General features: G+C 39.5%; 1 protein-coding gene and 1 long non-coding RNA gene across 3 annotated transcripts in view; one reads left to right on the top strand and one right to left on the bottom strand.

The window, feature by feature from the left end:
* The window catches only part of LOC102693211 (guanine nucleotide-binding protein G(i) subunit alpha-2), a 100,213-nt gene that overhangs the window by 27,376 nt on the left and 46,936 nt on the right, over positions 1 to 25,901 (bottom strand). Inside the window, exon 2 of the mRNA XM_006630683.3 lies at positions 1,621 to 1,663. Within this exon, the coding sequence (XP_006630746.1) occupies positions 1,621 to 1,663 (43 nt within the window). The remainder of the gene's footprint in view (positions 1 to 1,620; positions 1,664 to 25,901) is intronic.
* LOC138238439 (uncharacterized) lies at positions 59 to 10,247 on the top strand. Of its 2 annotated transcripts, XR_011189481.1 has the most exons (5): positions 59 to 237; positions 355 to 513; positions 792 to 954; positions 7,337 to 8,905; positions 9,570 to 10,247. It is a non-coding gene; the product is annotated as an uncharacterized lncRNA (long non-coding RNA). The 2 variants fall into 2 exon arrangements; XR_011189480.1 differs by lacking the exon at positions 792 to 954.

Raw genomic sequence — 25,901 nt, 5'->3', positions numbered from 1 at the left:
GACAAGCCCTTAATTTATCAGTCACCACAGTACAAGCCAGTAAGTAAGTAGTGCAGGGGACACAGTGTCCCAGTCTCTTGTTATGCCTGAGTGGAGATCTTGAGTTGTAGACTGTGTGTGTTACTGGCCCAGTTAAAGAGGATAAGACTGGCAGAAATCCGAGTCTGGAACGTAAACAAATAGTGATGGAACGCAGTCTGGCCTTGAGATCGAGACAAAGCACAGAGGACAACTGGAGTAAGTATAAATATTTATCAAAAGCTTAAAAACTACTTCTGAACCACACTGCCTTAAAAAAGAGGTTTAGGAATTTTAAGAACATACCTCTTTTTCATTTTTATTTTCACAATATAGCTAGAGTTGTATTAATTTGGTCTTCACATCAGAGCAGCGCGGAGAACAATATTTGATGTGATTCCACCTTCCTGGATAGATTCTGGATTGTCCGAAACCTTCCCAGGAAGGAGCACCTTTCTGATAGTGGACGAATGGACAATTTAAGGGCTCTAACAGGTACCTCAATAAGTCATTAACAGTACTAAATATAAGTATAAAAATACCAATAAGATTTTTTAAACTGTAGTGTATGCCACTATTTTTCTAGTAGAAGAAATAGAGAGAAAAGGTGTCAAGAACTATGTTGATGTGGAAAATCAGAGAATGCAGAATGTCAGTTTTACTCAATTTTCTACAGTACAGTACCTCTCCGGGAGCGACTTTAATTGCAGGAGGTTTAAGGGCTTTCTGTGTGTGCTGATGAATGGAGGAGTGAAAGCCTGCCTTGTCCTTAGGACTTTGGATAACAAGGCAATTGAAACCATGGGGCAACGAGAAAGTGGCTGCTGTACCGGACGAGGAGGCACTCGGTACATTACAGTAATCACAGTGTTGACAGCACCGCTAAGAGTGCAGACATCAGAGCTGGGCTACAAGAGACCAGGAGTTCAAGACTAAGTAAGAACAGTAGATTTTCAAAAAGTCTGATCGGGGGTTTTAGTGAAATTTACATTACAGGCAGTGGTGCCATTTCTGTCAAGACCCTAGAATGCTGGTAGATCTTAAAATTGCATTCATTCTTAAATGAGCTCCTTTAAAATCTTAAAATATATATATATAAAACAAAATTATGTTTAACTATGGCACGCCACACTTTAATGACTTGTCATGGCCCCATATTATTTTTGGTATATTTAATAAATTCTGAAGTAGACAAGAGCTTCTTTAAGCTTTTATTAAACTGTAGCTGCACATTAGCCATACATCTGTATTAAGTATCAAAACAGAAACACCGCAAAAAATTCAAAATATCCACAGCTGCTGCAGTCTGTCCAAAAAGCATTGCTAACCTTACACATGTTGTGAATATGGCTTATAAACTTTTGTTTTGACCACATTTTGTATAATTAGAGACAAGTACAGGATGAACCGACACTGATATAAAATACAGCAGTTCGCAAAGCTACAGAAGCCTTGTGGCGATCACATGATTCCTGCCAGGATGTGGTCATCAATGGCTCTGGTTGCTGCCGTGAGGCTGATGTTTCCAATTCAAACAAGAATTAGAAGGGGCTCCCAACAAGAAGTGAGTGTGGGAAAAACAAAGGAAAGACATTTACTCACTTCATCTGCTTCACAATGGTGCTCTTTCCTGACTCTCCCGCACCTGCAAACAAACAGTCAAAGGTTAAAAATACAGTATATGATCACTTTAGTGGCTAACTTGAACAATTACTGCAGTGGCTTGCCACATCTGGGCCCTTTCCTTAATGTGACAGAATCAGCTGAGGTTTGGCCTTGTGTTTGATGTATTTATAGCTGTTTCATGTTCGACAATCAATGGCCTTCAGCCTTGTACACAGTAGGGGAGTTCTTATGCCTTTTATGCTGTAGTTAATACTAGAATTAACGTTCAAAGAAAATAGTTTGCAGAAAATCTTAAATCCAATTACAATGACTAAAACGCATTACCCTTTTTGTCCCAATTTCACCGATTCAACAAAGTAGGACCTTCTCACATAGAAAGCTTCCATTTATCCATACAGCTGGAAGCCACAGCTATCCCAGCAAGGACCTGCACAAGGCGGGATACATCATGGACGGGATGCCATTTCATCAAAGTGTGCACACCACCACACACCAGAAGCAATTTTCCCAGAGCCAAATTAACCTACGGTATCATGTCTTTAGACTGTGGGAGCAAAGGCACTTAAACACGGGGAGAACATACAAGCTCCACACAGACAGCACCCGAGGTCTGGAATTGAACTCAGAGCCCCAGCACAGCAAGGCAAACCATGCCATCCACTTAGTAAGCTCTCTCTTTTTAAAATCAAATAAACCTTTTTGCTTTTCCTATCACGCCACATGTCACATTCCCTAGCTTTGATGTTTATTTCCAAAAGGCCCTTTGGCAGTTAAGCTTCCATGTATTGCTGATTATTAAAAGCCACAGAAAATGTTCCCACATTATAGTGAACTAATCATAGTGAGCTTAACGCAAAAAACAACTGTTGTGAAACCTCAAACATCGCCAAAGGGCAGTCATGAAAATGCAGTTTAATTTTTCTTTGTAACATTTAGTGACAACCAACACACATACTGTACCATTTCTGCACCATCTAATGAGAGCTTCTGAGTGCAGATTGTCACTTGAATTTCTTCTAGGATCAGGACAGTACTACATGAGAAACTATTTAAATGCTTAAAGCTCAGTAGACAAGGATGCCAGACTTCTGCGAGACAAAAAGAATTTCTTGTTTAATCCACACATCTAGTTAATGATGCACTCCATGACACACTGGATGCAAGCCTGTGCAAATGAACACTCACAGGCTCAGCACAGAAAGACCTGTTACACGGAGCTATTGCATAATGTTGGCTAGAGGTTTAATTAAGAAAGCCAGCAAAATCACGAGCCAGCCTGCACCCCATCACCTCTCTTTCAGAAGCCTTTTCTAAAAACATAGAAAGGTGAATGGCAAACGTTGCTTTAGAGACAATCTTCCAAACACCCTCTCTCATCACATTTTCACTGACGTTTATTTAAAATATGGATAACATGGGGATCTTAAATCCTTTGATCTTTAACTTTCCAATAAATAAATCATGTGGAGAAAAGCTCCAATTTGCACCTGGCAGGAGAGACACAGCAGGTCTCTCCCAACCTTGAGCCTTCTAACTCATCAATTAAATAACCGCCCTGCGTTCTCTGCCTGGCTATCTGCCCCATCTCGAACACTCTTCCTACAGTGACTGTATCCATGCTGAAAAGGACACTAATCCCTGTCTCCAGAATCAGACTGTGCATGATAGAGCAGTGATGCAGGAGCAATGTGTAGCTCCAATTTAGTTATCCTAAAGATACAATAAGCTACTGATAAAGACATTGCAATCCTGACATGTGCACACTTGCTTCATTAGAGCCCGTCATCAGCAGTAATTAGATGATGTATGGGTACCTACTCAGGGCTCTGTAAGCAATGGTTGGCTAAAAGATATATATCTGATTTACAACTATGTGCAATAATTGTTGAATGGAGTAGTGTTTGAGGTTTCTCGTTTTCACACGACGGGGCTCTGTAATGTGCCACCCTGCCTACCAAGCAGGACAAGCAATGTCTCTCAACAGACCCCTTATGGATAAAGAAGATGAAAGGAGTTGGGAAAGTATATCTGTGACCCGCTGACTTCGGTGCACTCAGCATCCCTCTGAGAGTTCAAGCTCTGTGTCACTCTGATGTGTGTCCGCACCCAAGAAAGTCTTTTCAAGAGCTCCCGCTGCTTGATGGGACCACATGGCCAATACAGTCTCAATAATAAGACCCCAGAGAGAAGATATAATAGGATATGAGTCTTATGGAACAACAGCATAAAGGTGAAGAAGCAGACCGGACCTTTAAGGTTTGTTCAGCATTTCACCGCAAAGAAACTCATTTTCAGGAAGAGTCTGTAGCCCGGATAAGTTGTAAGGAGGGAACAAAGGCCGTTCTTTGACAATCGCAGCAGCTCTCGTTTAATCATCAAGAAACCCTGTGGCTCTTTGGTGTACTTTTAAGAACTCCAAATGACATCTATAACTTCAAACAGGCAGTCATAAAATCTGTATAAACCATAAAAGAAGCTGGTCTGGAGAAAGCCCCGCACAAGTAATTAGTTCTCTACATCCTTGGATGACAGCAGACAGTTACAGAAGCCATGCAGGAAGCCAGCAGCCTCCATGGGGAGGAATCTGCTTTCAGTTAAAAGGGAAAAATTAGATCCCTGCAGGTCAGGCCTGAGGTGTGGCAAAATGGTGTCCCCACACTTCTTTTTTTGTGCTGGTTTTAAACCAATTTAAACAGCAAACAGTGCACCCTTTTGCTTAACATGCAGTAAATGCTACCAGACTTCTGAGGTAGAAGCAGGCTTACACCTGCATTGTATATTTATTGAGTACGATGTGGAAGGGCAATTGGGAAGACAGATTGAAAGGCTTCAGGAGACGGGTGGGGGAGAGAGAGCAGTCGCAGATCTAAGTAATGAGAAGCTGGCAGGAAAAACTGGTGCCAGGGCACACTGATAAATGTGTGTGTGACAAAGGAGGGGTAGAATTTCACCCAGGCTCCTTTATCTGGCTGTCAGGTAGCAGAAAATCAATGGCAGCAACTGTCTCCACATTGATCATCTTCTCAGCAATGCAACAGGCTTTAATAGAGCTATTTAACAGGACAGTGTGCAAATAACAAAACATAGTTCAGCAATATTCAACTGCTAGAAAATTGGAAACTGACACAAATAAAAAGCATTCCGTTTGGGACGGAAAGAGTTTATTGTCTGTTTGGAAGAAGACGTTTTCCTGTTTTTCTACTGCCATAGCAGTAAAGTCAATAGAGAGAAAAAAAAACTAAAGGTGGGTAAATGTCTTTATCTGACAAAAAAAAAGTTCTACAACATGTGGTCTTTGGAACAATTTTCTCTAAAGCACAGACAAAACTCTCAATGAGGCAACATAATTGCTCAATGGCTTTTCTTTTATTGTCTTTTGACAAAAGTATAGGTGCAATAAAAAAAGAACCTTTGGAGCCGCCTTTAATTGGCCATTCTAATAAAGATGAAATGATAAAGCACATTTAGGGAAGCACGATTATCCTGTACAACAGGGAAGCGTACCCACACTATGTATTAAAAAAGGTAGTAGTGTGGTTTCTGAAATGACAGTCTAACCTGGATCCAGCGGACAAAGACTAAATAATGACAAGTCACACTCTACGTTCATGAATTTGGACAGTTGGGCAAAAAAATGAGCTGCAATTTAAAAGTTTAACAATTTTACTTACAATATTGCTTCTGGAGAAAAAAAAACAAAGCTAATATTTATATAAGTAATATAAATTATGGCCTGCAATGGGTTGGCCCCTTGCTTGCTAGGATAGGCTCTGCCTCTCCCACCAAACTGTACTGGATAAAGTGGCTAGAAAATGGATAAATGGATGGATAGTATTAATAAATACTGTTGACAATAACTTGTGAATTTCAATACCCTAGAAAACACCTTTAACATACTAGTTTCAAAGTGCAATGGATTAACCCAACCATTTTACAGTTTCTTAATTTATGACTTACTGAATGGCATGAAAGGAACCTACAATATTAGAAAGAAGAGAGAAAAGACCTAATGAAAAAATACAATAATAAAACTCTTTTAATTTAAAGTTTTGGCTCTCCACAAGCCACTGCACAAATCAAAACAAACAGATTAAAATATCCTGAATAACACAGACGACATACTATTACTGAAGACACTTTACTGTCATGTAAACCAAGAAAAATTAAACACGGGAATGACATACAAAGGTCTAAATAGGATGCTTTCAGTAAACTTATCCAACTATTGTGAAGAAGAGGAAGTACTTCCTAACACAGAGTGGTCATTTAAGAGGCGAAAAATTAAAGGAAGAAGCAGAAACAAAAACAAGATCTTAAAGGATATGAAGAAATGTGTCTGATCTAAGAAAAGCAAAACAGAGTCCTGCAGCTGAGTCATATTTCTAAGCCCTTCGTAAAGACATCTTCAATATCTGTTTTTTTTACCACGAGAGAAAGAACAATATTATTCACGTATAGAACACCCGACAGCTTTGTGGTGCAAAGCTGTGCCAGAAATAAAGAACTTTCTTCTCCTCTGGGAGCCCATCTTTGTAATTTACTACAGAACGCCACAGTATGTCTTAATACAATAGGTGTTAACCTTGGCAAGGCCTAAAGAGATTCTAGGCTCCATATATTCTCAGATCTGCTGTGCGTCTTAATAAGGCAAAATCTCCAGAGACAGCAGGTTTACAGAACCAGCCATAAAAAGACAGTGCTCTAGGAATGCAGAGCATCAGAGGCTAAACAGAGGCCAGCTACTCTACCTCAATGAACTTGACACATCTTATAGAGGGACTTGGCCAAAAGCCACCATACAGTCCTTCCACAAAGAGCATGGGCAGCCACAGTATGAACACAGAGAGACTTCATTCACCCATGAAACTGTAATATTTACAATTAATCCCGCTCCTAATGAACCAACAGATTAACGTGGTTGTGAAAGGTGGGTTCAGGTCTGTGAACATTTCCGTCCTGTTAAGAATAGCTGCCGAGGTCAAGTTGGGGCGAGTATGTCACTCAGCACTCTGCTTTGCAAAAAAGACTACCAGAGAACAGACTTAACAACCACCAATCAATTACAATGAAATACACGCTACTCTTTCGCCTGCGGCACAAAATTCTGGAATCATGAACAGAATTTGTCTTCTTGGAAATCCTCTGCATAATGAAAAAATATGGAGAAGAAAACCCTATCTAACAGGCAGAATAAAACTTCCCGCAGTTTGCTGCAGCCTCTGGCCACTGTTAGTGTCAATGGACAGTAGTTGACATTCTCAGCAGAAAGGTGACCTTTCATTTAGAAAATGTCAGCTTCTCAAAACTGAGAAGGCAAAGAATGTGATTTAGATATAGAGATGCACCTGATTATGCAGCATATGGTAATTGAATGAAATAAAAAAGCAAGATGGCAAAGTAAAAAGTAATTATGATAATAAAAGCATGCAATTACATTAATTAGTTCCCTCAATTGAATATGCATAACTTCTGCCTATTCAGAAAAACCTTAAAACTGTCGAATTATACCACCAGGCAAAGCCAACTGTTTGTGCAAAAGAGCAGCAAGCAAGTCCCCTTTAACAACCCCACAAGACTAATGTAATAATGCAGGACTGTTTATCTTTCCCAGTGAGTGCTGATTCTATCTTAATTGAAACCATTTCATCTCTTCTCCCCCCACACAACAAATCCTTGCTGTCTCCATTTCCAGTAATGTACTGTAGCAGTGTAGCCGGATGAAGAGGGACGAGAGAGATGTGGAGAACTTCCTCAAATCCATCAGAACTGCGCCACTGTGAACCTCAAATCATATCTTTTAAATACAATTTCAAATATCTGGGAACACACCCTGACCGGAGGCTGAGTTACACTGAGAATATGGTCAATATCTTTAAGACAGCAAATCACAAGCTGTTTTTAATTTAAAGACTAAACCTTAATGTTAGTCAAAATGTCCTAGAGATGGCATATAAATGCCTTGTTGAGAGCATCCTGGCAGTTAACATGACAATTTGGTATGGAAACCTGGGGTTGAAAAATAAAGCCAGACTGTCCAGGATTGTGAAAATGGCAGGGAAAAATAATTGGGAAACAGCAGGCCCAGCTCAGCAATTTATATCACAATACAGTTCTCAGAATGGCAAGGAACGTCAGAGCTGACTCCATACACCCACTCCACTCTCAATTCGTAATGCTCCCATCGGGGAGATGGTATAGGGTACCAAATTCAAATAAAAAACTTTTATAAGAAGTCTTTTGTCCTCTGTGCAATAAAACTGCTCAATGAATGGATGTAAATGTAGTCCCCTTCACTACCTACTGTATTTATTTATCCATTTATTTATGCATGACATACTGTTGTTGTGATTTCTTGTACTTTATGTGATTTTATGTGACTTTTATGTTTTGCTTGTGTGTTTTGTGCTTTTATGAAAGAAGATACATAAAAAAGCAGAGACAGATACTTTATTGCCCACCATGGTGGCAATTTACCATATGTATTATAACATTGGAGCGTCTTTCAATGGTGTAGTGAGCCACATAAACCTGAGAAATCTCCCAGTGATATTTTTAAAAAGGCCATGTTTTTATGTTTGAGTTACTACATCAAAAGCGGCACATATTTTGTCAAAGAGAATTCTTAATTTGCAATATACAGTTATGCTCTTGTCACAAAAACTTCAATAAAGTCCATGATCAGATTCCTGCCAGTCAGTGCCACTATGCCAAATTCGTCGGAAGTGCTTCAATCTATCTGAGTGTATTCACATTCCTTTGACACCCAAAACACGTACAGGCACATTTCTTCCCATCCGACTTGGCCTGCGACTTCCAGGAATGTAGCTGTTCTACTGCAGCTACAGTGCCTGCAGTTCAAACGAAAGCCATGGCTGGTCACTGTAATTCTCGTGAAATTCTGGTGAAATTACTATCACCCACCACCCCCACCCTGCATCATGACTCCTTCATTTATGTATCTTCTTTCACTTACAGAACATGGATTTAAAAATGCAAGGTTTTCCCACGCTGTGCTGGGTTCTTTGTAATTCCACACTGGTATTCAAATGTAAAGATACTAAAATGCCCCTGCTTTTGCTGCAGAGGAACTGCAATGAAGCCTGTGCTTAGTTTGTGTCTGTGCTCAGCTCCTGTACCTCTTTATTTGAGACTGTCTGCACACCGGACTCCTCGTCGTGTCATGAAAACTCATAAACAAGGTGAAGACTGTTGCTCTTTTATCACTGAATCCCCTATGACGTTTCCACAGAAGCACTGAAAGGTGAATAACTTAACCGCAGTGATTGTCAGGATCTGAACAGGACTGAAATGTGATGGTTGTGAGAGTTGTGAGAGCCTCTGGTACCGTTCACTCCCCAAATCTGGCTAATGCTAGATGATGCTACTAAACTTGAACAAAAAAAAAAGTTGTTTTAAGGAAAAGAGAAGAATTTTAAAGCTGAAATGATAATTTTTTATATCATAGGCTACATGTTACACAGCTGAGGGGCTGGTGTGAGATCATACAGTCATATATTTGAAACTCTAAAGATTCGGCGACCCAGGTCCAGGTCATAAAAATTTCATTGAAAAACGGAAGGACTTTAAAAATGTTTTCATTAAAAAGTTGCTTTTTTTAGCATGTCATTAACTGTAGTGCCTTGAAAATGCTTCGAGAGTGCTATGCATTGATGTTGTGCGCATGTTGCAGCTAAGCACTCTGGTACCTCATTTGCCTCTCATACAGTACATCCTCTCTCTGACATTTGCATTGAGCTTCAGCACCACATGATTTACAAATTAAGCGCTGATTAAGAAGGCTGTTAGTGCAGAGGTACTGCAATATACTTTCAGGGCTGATGAGGAGCCTGAAGAGGTTAAAGCAATCAAAGAGCCTTAGAGGGCTGGAAGGCAGTGTGAGGCTTAGCCTGCTCTTCTCTTTGCAGAAATCAGAAGTCACACAGAAGGAAGTGCACTTCTCCACCAGCAATGTGCCTCCACAAGCCTCCACACAAGATGCCACACTGCTGCTCACAGATGGCCAAGACCCAGTTTCAACACCCACTGCTCTGCCCCCCCAACACACACTGACAGCCTCACAGATGGACTCTGTACACGAGGATGCTCTGAGGAAATGTCTCCAAGAACTCTTTTTCCTTTTGATTTAATAAATAATCTACTCTCCCAAACCTAACCTTTAATGGCATACACTTGAAGCTGGGGCAACACATCCAGAAAGGTATCACCACTTCAAATTAACCAGTAAATCTAACACAGATTCATGTGTTGTATACAACTGTATGTGGTTCATAGCTGTTGCATCAAGGATATTTCTTTTTGCCAGTAATCTGTTTTTAAAGAGCAAGAAAACTGATTTTTTGGGGCATGTAATCTAAACTAAACCCATGAACACTTTTGCATTGTTTAAGTTTCTAAAGGTCTTGCTATAAAGACTTCTTAACCCCACTGTTAAATATTATACTGAGCTTGATCCTAACATGAAGTGTAAATGGTCTAGTCCAAACAGAGCAATTGTGTCCTTACAGGGTATTTCCACAAACTGGAAGTGCTCCTTTTTTTCAGGAAAACAGGATCGGTGCCTACAATAAACGCTACTGAATTCATTTTCGCAGCGTGCATTCAAAAGAACACAGGAAAGAGAATGATTATGTTAAGCCAATTTATCAGTTGCAAAAGTTGCTTGTTGGTGCAAGAAACACCAATATTAATAAGAAAAAAACAGCTCTTGTATTCTATTTACACAGATCTCTGGATTCCTTGAATATGTAGAAAACAAACACTCCTGGCTGCCTAGCAACTGCCAATTCAGAGATACTTGTGGTGGTCACAGCAATTTGCTTGTGCTATACAGTGAGCTAGGCTCTTCACAAAAAAGGTAGTGGTGGGGGGCTTTAGCCACTGAATTAAATGAGTTTCCTTTCCCAGCCCAATTGAATATGATTAACGTGATCTGTATTTCTGTCACGCTTTTGTCACTTTCCCCACACTGATTAAACAAAAATAATATTCCAGAAAATAGGAAGAGGGCCATTAGCCTGCAAGGGTATTGTGAATTTTGAGAGGCCCACTGCTTTTGCATGACCAAGGAAGCAGTCAGACTGTTAAGACCAGTTTCAATATGCTAGTTCAGTTAAGAACAAGGCACGGTTAATTTGATTGAAGAAGGAGACTTGAACGGAGCACAAAACAACTGCCACAGATGCCTTTGAAATGATATACAGTCATTTAGGCAGAGAAAAAAAGGCATGCTAGCTGAATTTTGATACAATAAACAGACATGCTCTGACTTAATTGTAAGGATAAAAAAAGCAAAGCAAAATGCAGTTTATTCCCCCAACAAATCCTTGACTACATTCCCACATGACTACAAAGGGGCACAATCTACAGCTCGAGTAACTGTAAATAACCGAGTTTCAGGATGGGGCATAGGTCTGCAGGGTTCCATGTACACGTGCATAAACAGGTTTCTCTAAAGATACAATCAATATTAAATCAGGACCCTCCAGCATCTCAATATTAAAGTTGCTCTAGATAAGATGAACAAAAAAGCCAACGCCTGGCTTAAAATCTGCGTTGCTCATGTACAAATATTTCTCTCAGCACCATTAAAAGACGTACAGTTTACTCCTCACAATATTTTACATGACACCGGTCCACCTGTGTACCCCTAATCTCTGCGTAGCTCTCCACAGCTGCCTGAGGATGAAGGAACAGTGGGCCTTGTTTTTTGCTGTGAGCAAATTTCCCACTTCACAGCAAATTAATGAGATGGGTAACTTGCCCACAAAAATTATAAGGATCAGAAAGTGCCCAGCAATGATATGGACAGATCCTCTAATACAAAGGCTCATCACTTTGTTGATCTAATGGTTGCTGCTCTGAAACTATTATCTCAGGATTATAGAGGATTTAAGTCTTCTAGGTGGCCCTACAGAGATAAAGACAGTCTAGGAAAAGAGCATGAGTGACACCTGGGAAGATTGCTGGGCAGATAATGGCAGATTTGCCAGTTACGCCAAAGTGGCCAGAGTCAGAGACTGGCAGGAGAAAGGAGGAGAACACGGACCTACAACTACAGCTTTGAGACCCATGACAACAGTAGTAGAGTGAACACCAGGCCGCACAGCTCTAATATTACTGTACAGCAGTGAGAAGGCAGAGGAGCAGAGAATTAGACCTCTTTGTAGGAAACAGCAGGCAACACAGCTTCATGAGGTAAAAAATAAAAAAAAGTATTTAATATATAAATACAATAAGAAATAATTGCACTGGGAGCACAGTTAAGCCATTCCAGTGGGGAGATTACAATACAAATAACTACTAATGGCCAACTACGAAGGTTTAATTGATCCCTTTGGGACATCAGGAAATAACAGTCCTGTTGTTTATCTAGTACTAAAACAGGCCCTGCTTATTAAAAAACAAGGTTTCATTAGCAACAGGATGTAGAAGCCAGGAAAGGTTGACTGCAGTACTATATTAAAGACCTGTGTCTTTTGGTATGACCCTCACTCACTGAGTTTATCTTTCACTGTAGTATACTATAGTGCTGCAGAGAGAAAAGGTAATCACTAGAATTTCTTAATTTTCTTAGCCGCAAATGCGCAGCTTCAAACAAGATATGAAGCAATTCTTGGTTTTGAAGCTATTTAAGGATATCTACAGTAGCATCATGCTAAAACATCAAACAAAACTTATATTCTTTATCGTACGGGATTCTCTGCTGCCTTTGCTGCTTATTCTGTCGAACTGTGTGCTCGTTAATGACTACAGAACAATTTCAGACCCTGCATTTTGTTAAAAAACCACACACAGTGCAACCAGATATACTGCACAACCAGCCAATAAATTGGAAATTAAATATGTGGTATCATCACTTCTTCCCTTTTCTTTCCCTACATGCATTAAGACTTGAACAGTACATTGATAATGTTTCACACGCCTTTACTAGCAAAATTAATTAATACTTTAGCTCAAGCATCCCTTCAAAAAAAGTTACAGAGAATAGGGGGTAGACTACAGGATGTTATCAAAAACTGATGCTGCAGAATCGCTCTCGGCAGGACACAGTCTTTCAAATCCTTTTCATCTGACTCCAAGGATGAGCAGATTCTGTAGATTGTGCAGGGCGGCACGAAGTGAGTTCGGGTTTAAATTGGTAACCTCCTGGTAAAAATCACCCGATGAGCCCCAGCATCTCAATTCATAAAACTCTTGATGGACAGAGCAGGCCTTCTGTAGGAAGACATGAGACCTGACATCTACAGTATTTTCATGAGCTTTGAAGAGATGTCATTAATAGAAGCCCAAGTCTCTGGAGCCACATCTGTGTGTTGGAATGATATTAAAATGGCAAACTAGGCAAAGACATAGGGAACAAAACTGAAATTAAAGATCTTTTAGTGGATGTGCCAACTTCTCTCACCAACTGTATATCTCTACATCCCACACTTCAGAAGATTTCATTTGGAAATGAGTGCCAGCTCTGCCTAATATGGAGTAATGTGTGTCATTAGTATTCATCAGATATCGTAGTTGATGTTTGTTTACAAAACTGAACACCTCTCCTTGCTGGAATGTCATTTCATACAATCTGGCAAAGAACCTTACCAGGCTTTTTATATGAAGCTCTTCTGCTGAGGAAGTAAACTGAGGCAGCGATGATAGACTCCCCTCCGTTTATAACTTTTCTTAAGATCTGCTCATTCGAGTCTGCTCATTGTTAATAATGTCTCCGAAATTTCTTCATATTAATCATTGCATGAGACAAAGAAAAGGTGTTTTATTGTGTGTACTGTACTGCATTGTGTATTTGGTATAATCCCTTCAGGGTATGTATTTTATACACAGTGAAAAGATGTATGATACTAAAACCTAACATCTACCCACAAAACACTACCTATACAAAAGGCTAACTGACCCCTGTAGATCTGTCAAGGATGGGTGGGTGAACTAATTATGTTGGTACAGCACAAATGTTTTTTTTTATCCCTTAAAGGAATGGATTATCTTACATCTCATAACAGCCACCCAGTGCTTCACTTTAACTCCGTTACCCACAGGCAGCCCTGAACACAAAACCATCGCTGAGATTGATGATAGAGTGACAAAGACAGTTCTGTGGATGGAGCTGGAGACAGAGAAAGGCCCTCTCTGTTTACTGTCATTTAGGCTCAAACAATAACATCTAAACTTGCTCCAGAATTGCTTTCTGGCAATTAGCAAAATAGGGCCCCTGTTATTCACTCTGTATCGCTCATACATTTTACCAAGAGAAAGAGAAAGAGAGAAAGAAAAAAACAGATCACGTGTTCCCGCGATTGGCTGCGCATTCTACACCCTATTCACAGCTCACAGTGATGTTAACTCCCCCCGTTAACACAGGGAACCCCCTGTCTCCTTTCATTTCCAACAAACTCCTTCCACAAAGCCTCCTTGTACAGATGATTCTAATTGGATGCATTCTGACAGAGTACAGTGATTTCCTCCAGTTTGCACTGGTATAAAATTAATCCCTTTTTTCTTTTCTTGGTGCTTTAAGGAGGCAGCACTGAGTCAGAACAGACGCTTTGTAACACAGCCCCGCAGTCCTTATATTTAGCAAGGGTTTAAAAGAGATTTCTTATATTTGTGCTAATCCTGGACAGCTGGACAGCTGATGGTTGGTAAGGTACATTATTTTCAGACTCTATCCAATGAGCCAATTATTCAGCAAAAACACATACAGTAATTTACAGTATCTGTAATATTGAAAGAACGTATTGCAGAAACTTATGATAGGGATATGTGAAAGTCAGAAACAGTTGTTTGCCAGACTAATGTTAAGTTCAGGAATATTACCTAACAGTGGTTTCTCATCTTATGCAGTACTTTTGAAAACCTCAGATCAAATCTAGAAACAACATTTTGCTAAGCTTTTTAAAAGCACTGAAGTTCCCTAATGTTCTAGAAGCCTGGAGTTCTAGAATGCTGTAACTTAGGAGGCCAAATTGCCTTCGCTAAACCCTAACCTGCAAACATTTTCTTTGAGAAAATAACTCCACACCTATTTTTTATACCAGTTCAGTCCTCAATAACTTCTAGAGACCATGCATCAATGTACCCGTGAGGCTAAACCAAAAACTGGCTTCAGGTTGTAATCAGATTGTGTCCATTTCCTATACACCGTTGTTCAATACCACTCAAACCCTTTCACTGATATTGACAACACGATTTCAAAGATGCAAGTGAAGTGAGCTTGCAAACTCAACCTTCTTTGATAGTTTCTTGTTTACAAGAGATTAAGGAACATATTTAACTTGGTCCTGATATGTGTATTCAGATAGTTTAGTCACAAAAGTGAGGTACAGAAAAAAAAATTAAAACCAAAAAAAAGGTTTTACTGCTGAACGACAAAATTCCGCTTGGAAGCAGAGACTTAATGAATCTTTTGTGAACAAAGCGATGCCCTTTCCAGCAGCGTTCTCTGTATGTGTGTCCCATGTGACTGGAATGGATAAAGATCGAGGAGCAGGGCCAGGAAGTCTCAAAGCTAAGTCAAGTTGGTGTGCTGCAGCAGAGAGTGTAACCTTTTCCTCACCTTCTTCCACAGCTAGGAAAATAAGCTGGGTGCGGGCTCAAAGAATGGCAAAAATGGGCAGACTATTAATTATTTATCAAGAAAGAGGGAGAGAGAGAGAGAGAAACATAAAGCACATAGAGGAGATCACCACTTCTTTAGTGAAATACGCACAAGAGCTTACAGTGTTTTTAACTGTATCCATGTCCAAATGTACTGTAGATGTTGTAGTATTACAATTTTTTTAGTAGGATCCAAAAGATGTGTAGAGAAATACATAAGGACTTTTCAACAGTTAAGTCAATTAAAAGGAATTAAAACATCCATTCTGCCATGAAGATGTAACAGCTTCAGCCTTAAAAACACAATAATTTAATATTTAAGGTCAAAATTATATCTTAATTTAGGTAAGAAAGTATTGGTAAAGGATGGTATAATCTTCATTCAATAACTTTTTAAGGAGTTAAAAAAAATGTTTTGACACCACTAGACAACTGGCATTCTACAAAACCAGTTTCCAAAACTGAAAATTAACATAAGTATTTAAATATGTTTGGACAAATCACACCATATTAAGCTCAATACTGCAGAAGAGCCAACTAATTAAGGCTACAGGATCAGAGCCTGCTTGTGAATAGAATATGTTAATTCTACTGATTGATTTCCTTATGCAGTGGTACTGGGTTTCCATGTTGAGTGTGGAAGAGATGGGAGAATCAGGGATGTGAAGCAGAGGAAGGAAATCACAGTGGAGCAAGGCTGTACCACCGTAATGCATTAATGCAGCTTGTTAAGAGCAGAGCGAGGAGAGCTCAGTGGAAAAAAGGCTGAGTTGGTGAAACGCTGGCCTTGCCTCTGGCAGCTCCTCTGACAAATCTCCAAGACAGAAAGCACAGCACTTCTTATTCAGCTTATCCGTACAACACTGCAGTGCAACAAAACAACAATCTTTAGGGAAATTAAAGAGACGCTGTGCTGATTCTTCTCTTTTTTTCCCCCAACACAGTATCCTTCTTACTCTTTCCAAAGAGTTTAGACTGTGTATGGCATGTAACGAGGACTAATAGACAAGGGTAGTCTTCCAGACCCTTAATAACCACAGCCCTGGGCTGGCTCAGTTTTAAATTAATACAATGTAGTATTAAACTTAAAAAGTTTAAGTTACACAGCGGGACGCACAGTGGTGCAGTGGTTAGCACTGCTGTTTTGCAGCATTGTGGCTCTGGGTTCAGTTCTGACCTGAGGTAATAATTAATAATAATAATTGCTTACACTTATATAGCGCTTTTTCTGGACACTCCACTCAAAGCGCTTTACAGGTAATGGGGTATCCCCTCCACCACCACCAATGTGCAGCATCCACCTGGAGGTGCTATATGTGTAGAGTTTGTATGTTCTCGCCATGTTCACATGGGTTTTCTCTGGGTGCGCCCGCTCCCTCCCACCATTCAAAGACATCCTAGATTAACTGGCTTTTGGCAAAGCTGGCTCTTGTGTCTGTGTTCGCCCAGCAGAGGACTAGCGTGCTGTCCAGCCTTGTGTCAGTTTATTGCTGGGATAGGCTCTGGCTACCCTGAATTGTAAGAAGCTGTAGAAAATGGCTGGACGGGTGAAAGGTTTACATAGTATTCCATGTCTGACAAACCCAGGGAGCTAAATCTGCCATTTGTAGGCTCCAGGAATAAATGCACAGTCTTTTGAATCGGGTACACCTCATTCATTTTTGTTTTTTCCAGGAAGGAAAACCCCCATTTATGTTAAGAGTTGCGCCAGTGACTGCCGTACAAATTTGAAAGCCAAAAACAATAATGGTGTGTTGTAGTTACCCACAGCGACACGCATACAAATATATTAACCAGGCGCCACAAGTGATTTTGTGCATCTGCTAAAAGAAGTAAATTCTGTATGTCAAAGTCTATTGATGCATTATAAAGAGTGACTACCTCAGTACCGGAGAGTGCATAACAGATGGCAATAATGCAGATGATGTTAGAAAATCCTCAACTATCAGTCATCATCTAGTGAGTGAAGGGAATGTTTTTCAATTTCACTGGACTTGTGTGTGGAAAATGTCTTTGGTCACAAGGAAAGAAAATACTGACAACTGAGCAATTGTAATCAGGTGGAGGAGCACTGTTAGGAGCTATTTTGTGCTCTCCAACAGATGCCTGATATTCAAATAATCACTACATTAAGGGAAATAAACCGTGCAGATTAAAATCTTCTTCGGGCATGTTTATACTGGATAAGTAACACAGAATATATAAAAAGTGTGCAGTCCATCTGCCTGTGCAAAACAATACATTACATTCTAGGAGGTGGAGTTTGTAACTTTAACAGTGGAAAATGAAGACAAAGTCAGAACACTGTGTTCATCCCCAAGTTGATGGATGGCACAATAGCACAGGGGTTAGTTACTATTGCCTCAAAGCTTAGGCATGTTTGGAAATGGGGCATCTCTGAAAGAAAGAGATATAGTGCAGGAATAAGAGAAAAGAAAGGCAAAGTAGTTCATAAATCAAGAGTGACTGTTATTTTCGATCATCAAAAATCATTGAAAGACAAGACAATTGGACCTTTACAAAAGACAAGCCTCTCAAACAAATGGGATATCAATGGGATTCTCAGGACTCAGGAGGACACTTAGAAGTCTTTTTTAAGATGATTCTGCCTAAAAGAACGTCATACTCTTTGTACTTCGACAGTGGAGAAGTCCCAGTTATGCCTCACTCTCCTGCATAGTACTTCAATCCAAAGAGTCATCTAAAAGTGGGCCATAAAAGTTAAAAAGAAAAAAAAAAGCATTACTACTGATGTTACAGAGTTATTAGCCTTTACTTTAAAAATGGAGACTTGTGTTAGGGATAATGTATTAGGACAATTTGTTTCTGCTTTTTTCACTGGAACATATTACATTTGCATTTGCATTAAGGTCAAGAATATAAACACAGTGCTGTAGAGACGGTTCTGGCTGAACAATCAAAGAAAAAACTGTGACGGAGAATCGTTCACTCCTGACCTTGGACTGGCAGCTTTTAGACACTGATCTTAAAACTTTGGGGCTATTTAGGGTAACTTCTATTGAGCTCCTAATCTATAACAGCATCAATAATTAATAAATGATGAGGAAATTAAAGCTCCTTTAAATAACAGTGTTTATTGTATGAGTGTACCTAACTGCCCTTCATGCCCTATCCGGGTTAGGAATGAACACTGTATCCCCTTACTTGTCATCTCTTTCCCACAATGCCGGAGACAAAGTCCCTTGCCTTTGCTATTTTGGGCTGCACAGTCTCATAACTGGCCAGTTAGTTAAGAAAAAGCAGGAACTAGCAGATGTGCTACTGAAGAGGATTGTTCTGAGGCACAGGTGGGACTGAACTTGGCATCCTAGCAGGAAATCCAGACAAATAAAACATCAGCTTTTCTATGGCCACAGAGTAACACTTGACGTTTAAATAGATTACCCTGCTGATCCTGTCCAGAACCTCACAGCCTTCTGAAATAAAGCTTGGGAAGAACAGAGGGAAAATAGAAAAGCAGAACTACAAACTGAGCTGCACTGCAAGAGTAGGATCCAAGCCCTGCTCCTGAGTGCTTTCCAAAAGAGGTGAGAGCATGTGAATCCCATGTTAAGCCAGATGTCTTGTTTTAAGAAACAGTGCACAGTTTGAAGAAAACATTTGACAAAAGGGGCTTAACATTAAAACCTAGAACTTCACAAGCAAGAACAGAAACATCTACTCTTTGCTTCTGACACTACAGACTAAGTACATTCAAGGCACTGTGGACTGACAAACTATAACAAAAAACCTTAATCTACAGTAAAACCCAAGTACTGTTTTATTTGTTAGGGGAGAAGACATACATTTTAGGTTGCAGTAAAGGTGTTTTCAACTAGGGTTCTGGAGACCCCAGGGGTCTTCACAGACTGTTCAGGGAGTACCCAGATGCAAAGAGCACTGTGTTTACGCCTGTTCAGGCAGCATGCAAAATCAATAGTATCACACATTTGATTTGTGTTGACAGTGCTTCAGGAAATCACAATACAAGGGCTGCAATAGCAGCAGGAAGGATGACTTTCTCACAGACACGTCAATCCTGAAACAATCTGATCTGCTCTGCTGTCAAGCAGCAGTGCACAGTGTAGTTTGTTCCAGTTAGCTACCGATTCCTTCCCACCTCCTCGTTAAACCACACTGGGCCACTCTTTCCTCCCTCACCTGCAGCCCCCAAGTTGCTGTTACAGTAATTAGGGGAAAATATGTTTCTCTAATTAGAGAAACAGAGAACAGAGGATGCTAACAAGGCATTATCTATTAAACACCTGCTTTTGTCACCAGGGGGAAGTGTGCTTCTGGAGATTCCAATGATAAGAAACAAAGCAGGATGTCTAATGCATTCGCCAAAGCAGAAAAGAGAAACACCCTTGTTAGCCATGGAGTTCAAAACTAAGCAATGGTTAAAATTTTAGTCTGTACCTACGTACCTACCTCTTACTGTATTGAGGCATTTTTAATTTGGGTGAGTATTACGGTCCTGCTGTTAAAGTGCGGCACTCTAACAGTGCTGCTTATTGTAATGTAAAAAAAAAACCACAACACACATTTCCCTTAAGAGGGGCAGATGGAAGGCATTTATAATTGATGTTCACCAAATGTTTAAAGATTTGTTGCAATGTCAAAAGTTCTAACAAAAATAACCTCAAAGGAATCTCGTTAGCACTTGATCCTGACCTGGGAATTTCCAAAGATAAAAAGATGGCCACTTGAAAAAGTGTTTTGTTTTGCATTAGGAATATTGCCAATCCAAACATTTCCCATGATTATAAGCATTTCTTGTAAATCAGGTGCCCTGCATGGTTGAAATTAATTCCTTTTGAATTCCTTTTCTATTTTTGGCCACAGGGTACAAAATTAGAATCACAGATCTGGGGGCGTTGTAACCCCACCCAGAACATAACAAACCAGAAATAAAGCTATTTTGTATCTGGCTTATGTCTGCTAAGTCAAATGCAATAATATGTTCTAAGTACATTGATGAACCTTGCACATGAGGTCATCCATTTGTACAAGAACCTATATTATACTAAAATAGATCCATTTATTCTCAAGCAGACAAGCTAATGGGAATGTTTTAATACTGTCACTCACAGAGGCCTTACTGGAAACAACTAAGAGACCCCTTTGTTTAAACATCCTGAAAACATTTTGTAAATAAATTACCTGCTGCTTTTTCTTGTTGCAACATTTAAATGGTAAAAAACAGAGTACAATGCACACTCATAACAAAAGTGTATTTAAGGCGGAGCATGGCCTGCAGAGGTTTGAATTGAAACAGCTCAGGGTTTGGAGGTTGGAACCAAAAGAGGAAGTGCTCCAGAACATTGAAGTCACCAAACTCCTGGTAGGAGGTGTTAACCTGCCTCATTTCCACTCATTCTGGAATTGCATGGTAGAGTAATGAACAACTCCAATTTTCACAAACCAGGTAGCACTGGAGCTGCCCAGAAGGACAATCTGGACACGTGATCACTACTACAAAAGGGGAAAATGCTCACTTTCAAATCATCATTGCGGAAAAACCCTCTTCATCATCAGGTCGGTCTGCACACCCACCCATCCTTTCAATATATTACAATGACTGAAAAACTTAAAAGAGAAAGTTTTAAACACAAATTACTTAAAACCCTTTTGAGTTTAACAGTATATTACTATGACCATTTACTGTGTGAGACTGATTAAGCACAGCTTACATACTAAGTAGACTTAAGTATTATTGATAACAGCTATTAGCACTGTTGGATAACTATAAAAATGAGTGATGAAGCGCTGGTGTATTATATTATTTTTAGTTTGCAACCAGTTAGCATATGGATTTGCTCTGTGGTCAGACATCCTGCTCTGTGCATCCATCACTTCAAGGCAGTACAAAGGAGATCCTGCCAAGGGTAGCCTAATGACTTTTTTTAAAATGTACGAGCAAAACAAAAGGCACACTCTCATGTAAAAAAGGGCTTTTTGGTCCGAAATTCCCAAGCAGAAAGAGACAGTTACTTGCACATACATTATGTTATTTTTTAATCACAACCCACACATTTTATATATAGATAAAGGATAAACAATTCCAGCAAGTAGGGTTTGTCATTCTTCTCGTTTTAAGATAACAGGCCTTTTCAGGTCTGTATGGTGAAAGATGTGTCTCAGACTACCTCTGCCCTAAAGATGCGTGTCTCATATCAATATGGTAAGCGTGGAAGGATGCTCACCTTCTCAATGATTGTTAATTGTCAGTCGTTTTCCACAGCGAGGATACAAAAACATCATGTATTCAATTGAGAGATAAACAAGATTAAAGTGAATAAACCAGTCCCTGCTGGCAGGGTAATTCAAGAGAAGAGTCAATGACTTCCAAAAATGAAGAGGTTTGGTTTATTTTCAGACTTTCAGGTGTCAGCAAAAGAGTACCACACAATTACAATATCAATTTCTGAAGCCAAACGACTAACCATAACAAACAGAAACACCACTTACTGTAGGTAAAATGAGGTTTTGAAATTACAATACGGTTCCAGTGGATAATGACCAGTTTTGAGAAATGATCATTTTTGCCATATTATGTTAAGGGCTTTAGTATACAAATAGCAGTGTCTGACTTTTGGGAAAACAAAAAAACATCCAAAAATGGGCTTTAGGCCTTTGAGACAAGAAATTACAAATGCAGAGCAGACATGTGCTATTTTCTTGTAAGTACTGCACAAGGTTTCTTTCTAAAAACTTCCTGTTTTGATGATAAACTTTTTAACAGCTTATCAAACAGCTTTAACATGAAACAGTCTACAGGGCAATCTTAAACTAAAAAATATTTAAGTGCAGCAACTACCCCTTCCTTTATATTTACATATTCATTACACAGCAGAGCAGCTGAATTTTGACTCCTCTAAAGAAAACAGTCAGTAAAATCTCAAGGTCCTTTTCATTTTTTTTGTATTGTAGAAGAATACTTAACTTAATAAGGATTAAAATGCTTGTCCTTTATAAACCAATTAATATGTAACAAATAAGCATATGTGTTCATGCATAGCAGAAGCTGGAAAAAAAGCAACTCCATTATAGTTACTTACAGGTAAAACGCATTGGAATCATGAGCTCAGAATGTCAGTTTAAATCAGTTATCGAAAACATGCTTGAAAGGGTTCAGTAGCTGATGTTATCTTTCCTATTTTTCTGAATGTTTCTGATTGGAAGTGTCACTTCCTTAAAAATATGACGATGTAAAAGGCTTTCCATTGATTCATAGGTTATTCTAAAGCTTTAATAATCTGCTGTTGTAAAATGTCAGGATTATTTAAAACAACTGTGTTCAGGAAGAGGGTCACAGAAGAACACCTCTGCCTTGACAGAAAACCATCGAAGGCAGGACAAATTGGATTTTTGCCTTGGAATTATTTCTCATCTGATTTGGTAGTGAGACATAAGAGATAGGGCTAAGTGAATGATTACCTACAGGAATAGGCAAGTATTTTAGACAGCTCAATGCAGAGTCACATTGATTCTTGCACTACCAGCCATTTGATCAAAGGAAAGCAGTCCTGCAGTCTTCTCACCCAACTTTCAGCAAATCCAATGTGCTCTGGATCAGCTGTGCTGTGTCACCCTGATCAACATACGCTGACCAGCAATAAAATCAAGCCTTTTAATGTGTACTGTATAATCCTAAAGGTATGTGTACCAATTAACACATTCCAGATCCCTCACAAAAATCATCTGTGAGGAGAAAAGGGAAAAATCAATTTTTCCATTAGGGTGGCATTGAGCAGGGAAATGCATACTGCATATGGGACAGCAATAAAAACAAAAGACTTCTATTACACACTTTAAATACAGCACAGCATCTCAAGGTTCTGTGAAATACAGCAGACATTTGTCACGTCATCCTATTATGATTCATGGCTAGCTGAATAAAGAAAAAATGATCCGAAAGGCCATTCAAATTGAATGTAAGCAGCTATAATTTTTGGCCAAAGAAACAGGCTGAGCATTAATGCTTATGTAAACTTTTTAAATAACTGGTAAAAACTGTATGGGAACACTATATAGTTTCTGTATGAGCATGTTTCAACAACTGCAGCTTTGTGCTTAAAAGTGTTGTTCACTCTCCTTGCTGGTCTTACAGTAAGTATATACAGTCACAACGGAACTGGCAAGTCTAGGTCAGAACAGCCTGAAAAAAAGAACTCGCAAAAGATAAAGTCCAATTATCACTCGATACATAATCTTAAGAACAACCAAACGATACACAGAACTTAGCAAGACTATTCAAATATTTGTCTTCCACTGTTTAAGCAGAACAAGCAGCTCTTTTGTTTCAATCCATTTCTATCTCAGACTGCTGGTTAATAAATTTCTATGACATCACCTCAGGTTATGACAATCTACACAAGCTTGATAAAATGCACGCTGGATCTGTAAAGTGTCAATGATCACAAAGCCTGGACATGAGTGCAATTCGGAGAACAATAACGGCGCAGATAAATCAATTTCATTGCCCTCAACAAACTGCTGGGTTAACGTTAATCTTTCGTTTCAATTTCCTGGTGAAGACTGAGTCTTGGACGCAAGGTATCCTTTAAAGCTTGGCTCAATCTATTTTGTTCCAGAATTTGTTGATCGAGGTGACATTTTGCAAACAGTAGAAGATGCAATAATATCCTGAAGGAGACATTCAAAATGTACAAAGAAATCAACAAAAAAAATGGCACTCTTGTAGATAGTTTCACAGTAAATGATCTGTAATGGCTCAGGATGTAATGAAGCACACAAAATCCTCCCTTCAAAGAGACCTTTCTCTTGAGATTTTAAGTCACTAAAGCTGTATCTGAATTAAGTCCTCCAGAATTTATTATGGAATGTTGATTAAAAGCTCCATGTGGGAGACTGTAAGTTTGTACTAGAACTCATGTGATGTTCTTGCCTGGCAATGCTGTGTAATCCTGAACATTACTGACCTCGTCGACTGGTCATCTGTTTCCCTCATATTCATGAGGAGGGAACTCCTCCAAGGTCAGGGAGTTTGGATTGTGTTAAAGAAGCACAAGCAATTAAAATGTTCCATAAATAAACACAGATATACAACTTCCAAAAATGGACATAGTTTAATGGTTTGCAGAATGTTCCATTTTGTGAAAAAGACACGTCTTTTCACGTGGGGATTAGAAAAACAAACAAAAGTTATAGCAAGAGATGAACAGCATGTCTCATGAAAGCGATGCATATGCAACTGCACTCCAGTTTTTTTAGCTTGGCTCGGTCAAAGCAAACCTTTCTGAAGAAAAGTGGTTAAGACTAATGCTGTGAGCAAAAAGACCAGGAACAATGAACGAGGGTTCTGCAATGAACAACAATGAAGAAGTTACATTGTGCAGGAAAACTGTTCCAATATAAAAAAAAACACCAGAGTAATCTGAGCAGCTCATAACAAAAAATAAAAATAAAATTGATCAGCTTCAGTCCAGTGAAGACAATTTTAAGCAGTAAGAAAGCCCATTCCTGCTGTTCAGTATAGGGCTGTGGCTGCTCTGATTTCTGCCAAAGTTATTGTTCTTGCACAGCATTGTAAGATCACACAGGAAGAGCCCAGTGCAGTAGCAAGTTAGCCAAAAAAAGGGCTTTTAGCTGGATAAACATGCATCACCAATCCACATCTTGGCCTTGTCCCTCTGGGGCTGAAATCCCAGATCCTAATCTGAGCGGCTCTAGGGGTGGTTTTAATTTCACACCTTGACTGTGTGTTTTTTTTGTTTAGCTTTTGCTTTTTTGCGTTTGAAGCCGCAGGAGAGCCCCTAGAAGTGAACAGACGGGAGCTGATCTCCCCAACACCACACGCTGTCCTGGAAAGAAGATGAATCCGGGCCTGAGAGGCCATCGATCAGGGAAAAGCACACGGACAGCATCTGCCGCTCAGCAGGGGGAACATCCCCAACACTGAGCAGCTGGGAACACGAATACCTTGGAAACTGTGTGAAATAAAAAAAACAGAAAAGGACTGGGGAATCCAGCAGACTAATATGAATGCAGAAGTAATACAGTGCCTCCAGCTTTATACTCTCAAAAGCAGCTGCATTGCTTTAATTAAACTTAGGATGTGGCCTCCTCAAACCATAAACAATTCTGACCCGTCTCAGGCTGGCATACCTGAATGCTTTTTATTTACAGAGTCGTCTTTCCTAGTTGCAGGAATGTAATTCAATAAGGCGTGAAGGACAGAGGAGACTACTCTAGAAAGATATGTTCTTACACAGACCTTACTAGTCTAGAGAGACACACATTCTTACAGATTTTGGGGCATACACTTAAACAATCTCCTCAACTCACTTTTCCAACAGAACCAATGAATATGGGATGAAGATCCTTCTGAATCCTAAATTATCGCAGCCACCCATGAGTGCTACTGAGGGTGCACCTTAACCTGCCCTGCATGGTAATTTATAATCTGTACACCTGTAATTTAAAGATATACTGTATGTCTAATTTGTTAAGCATTTGAGTCATGATTACCGACTATTTAAGGCTATCCGACATTAACATTTCTAATTAAAAGCTTCCAAAACCAATCCCATTTCAGGTTTGCTCTGTACTAAAAAACTAGTGTACAGCAACAGCCATAACCCTTCGAGAACACCATATTACATCTGAGAAAA

This window comes from Lepisosteus oculatus, chromosome 4, assembly GCF_040954835.1.
Source record: "Lepisosteus oculatus isolate fLepOcu1 chromosome 4, fLepOcu1.hap2, whole genome shotgun sequence".
NCBI classification, from domain to species: domain Eukaryota; kingdom Metazoa; phylum Chordata; class Actinopteri; order Semionotiformes; family Lepisosteidae; genus Lepisosteus; species Lepisosteus oculatus.
The sequence above is the reverse complement of the archived record's forward strand: the minus strand, read 5'-3'. Positions and strand labels throughout refer to the sequence as shown.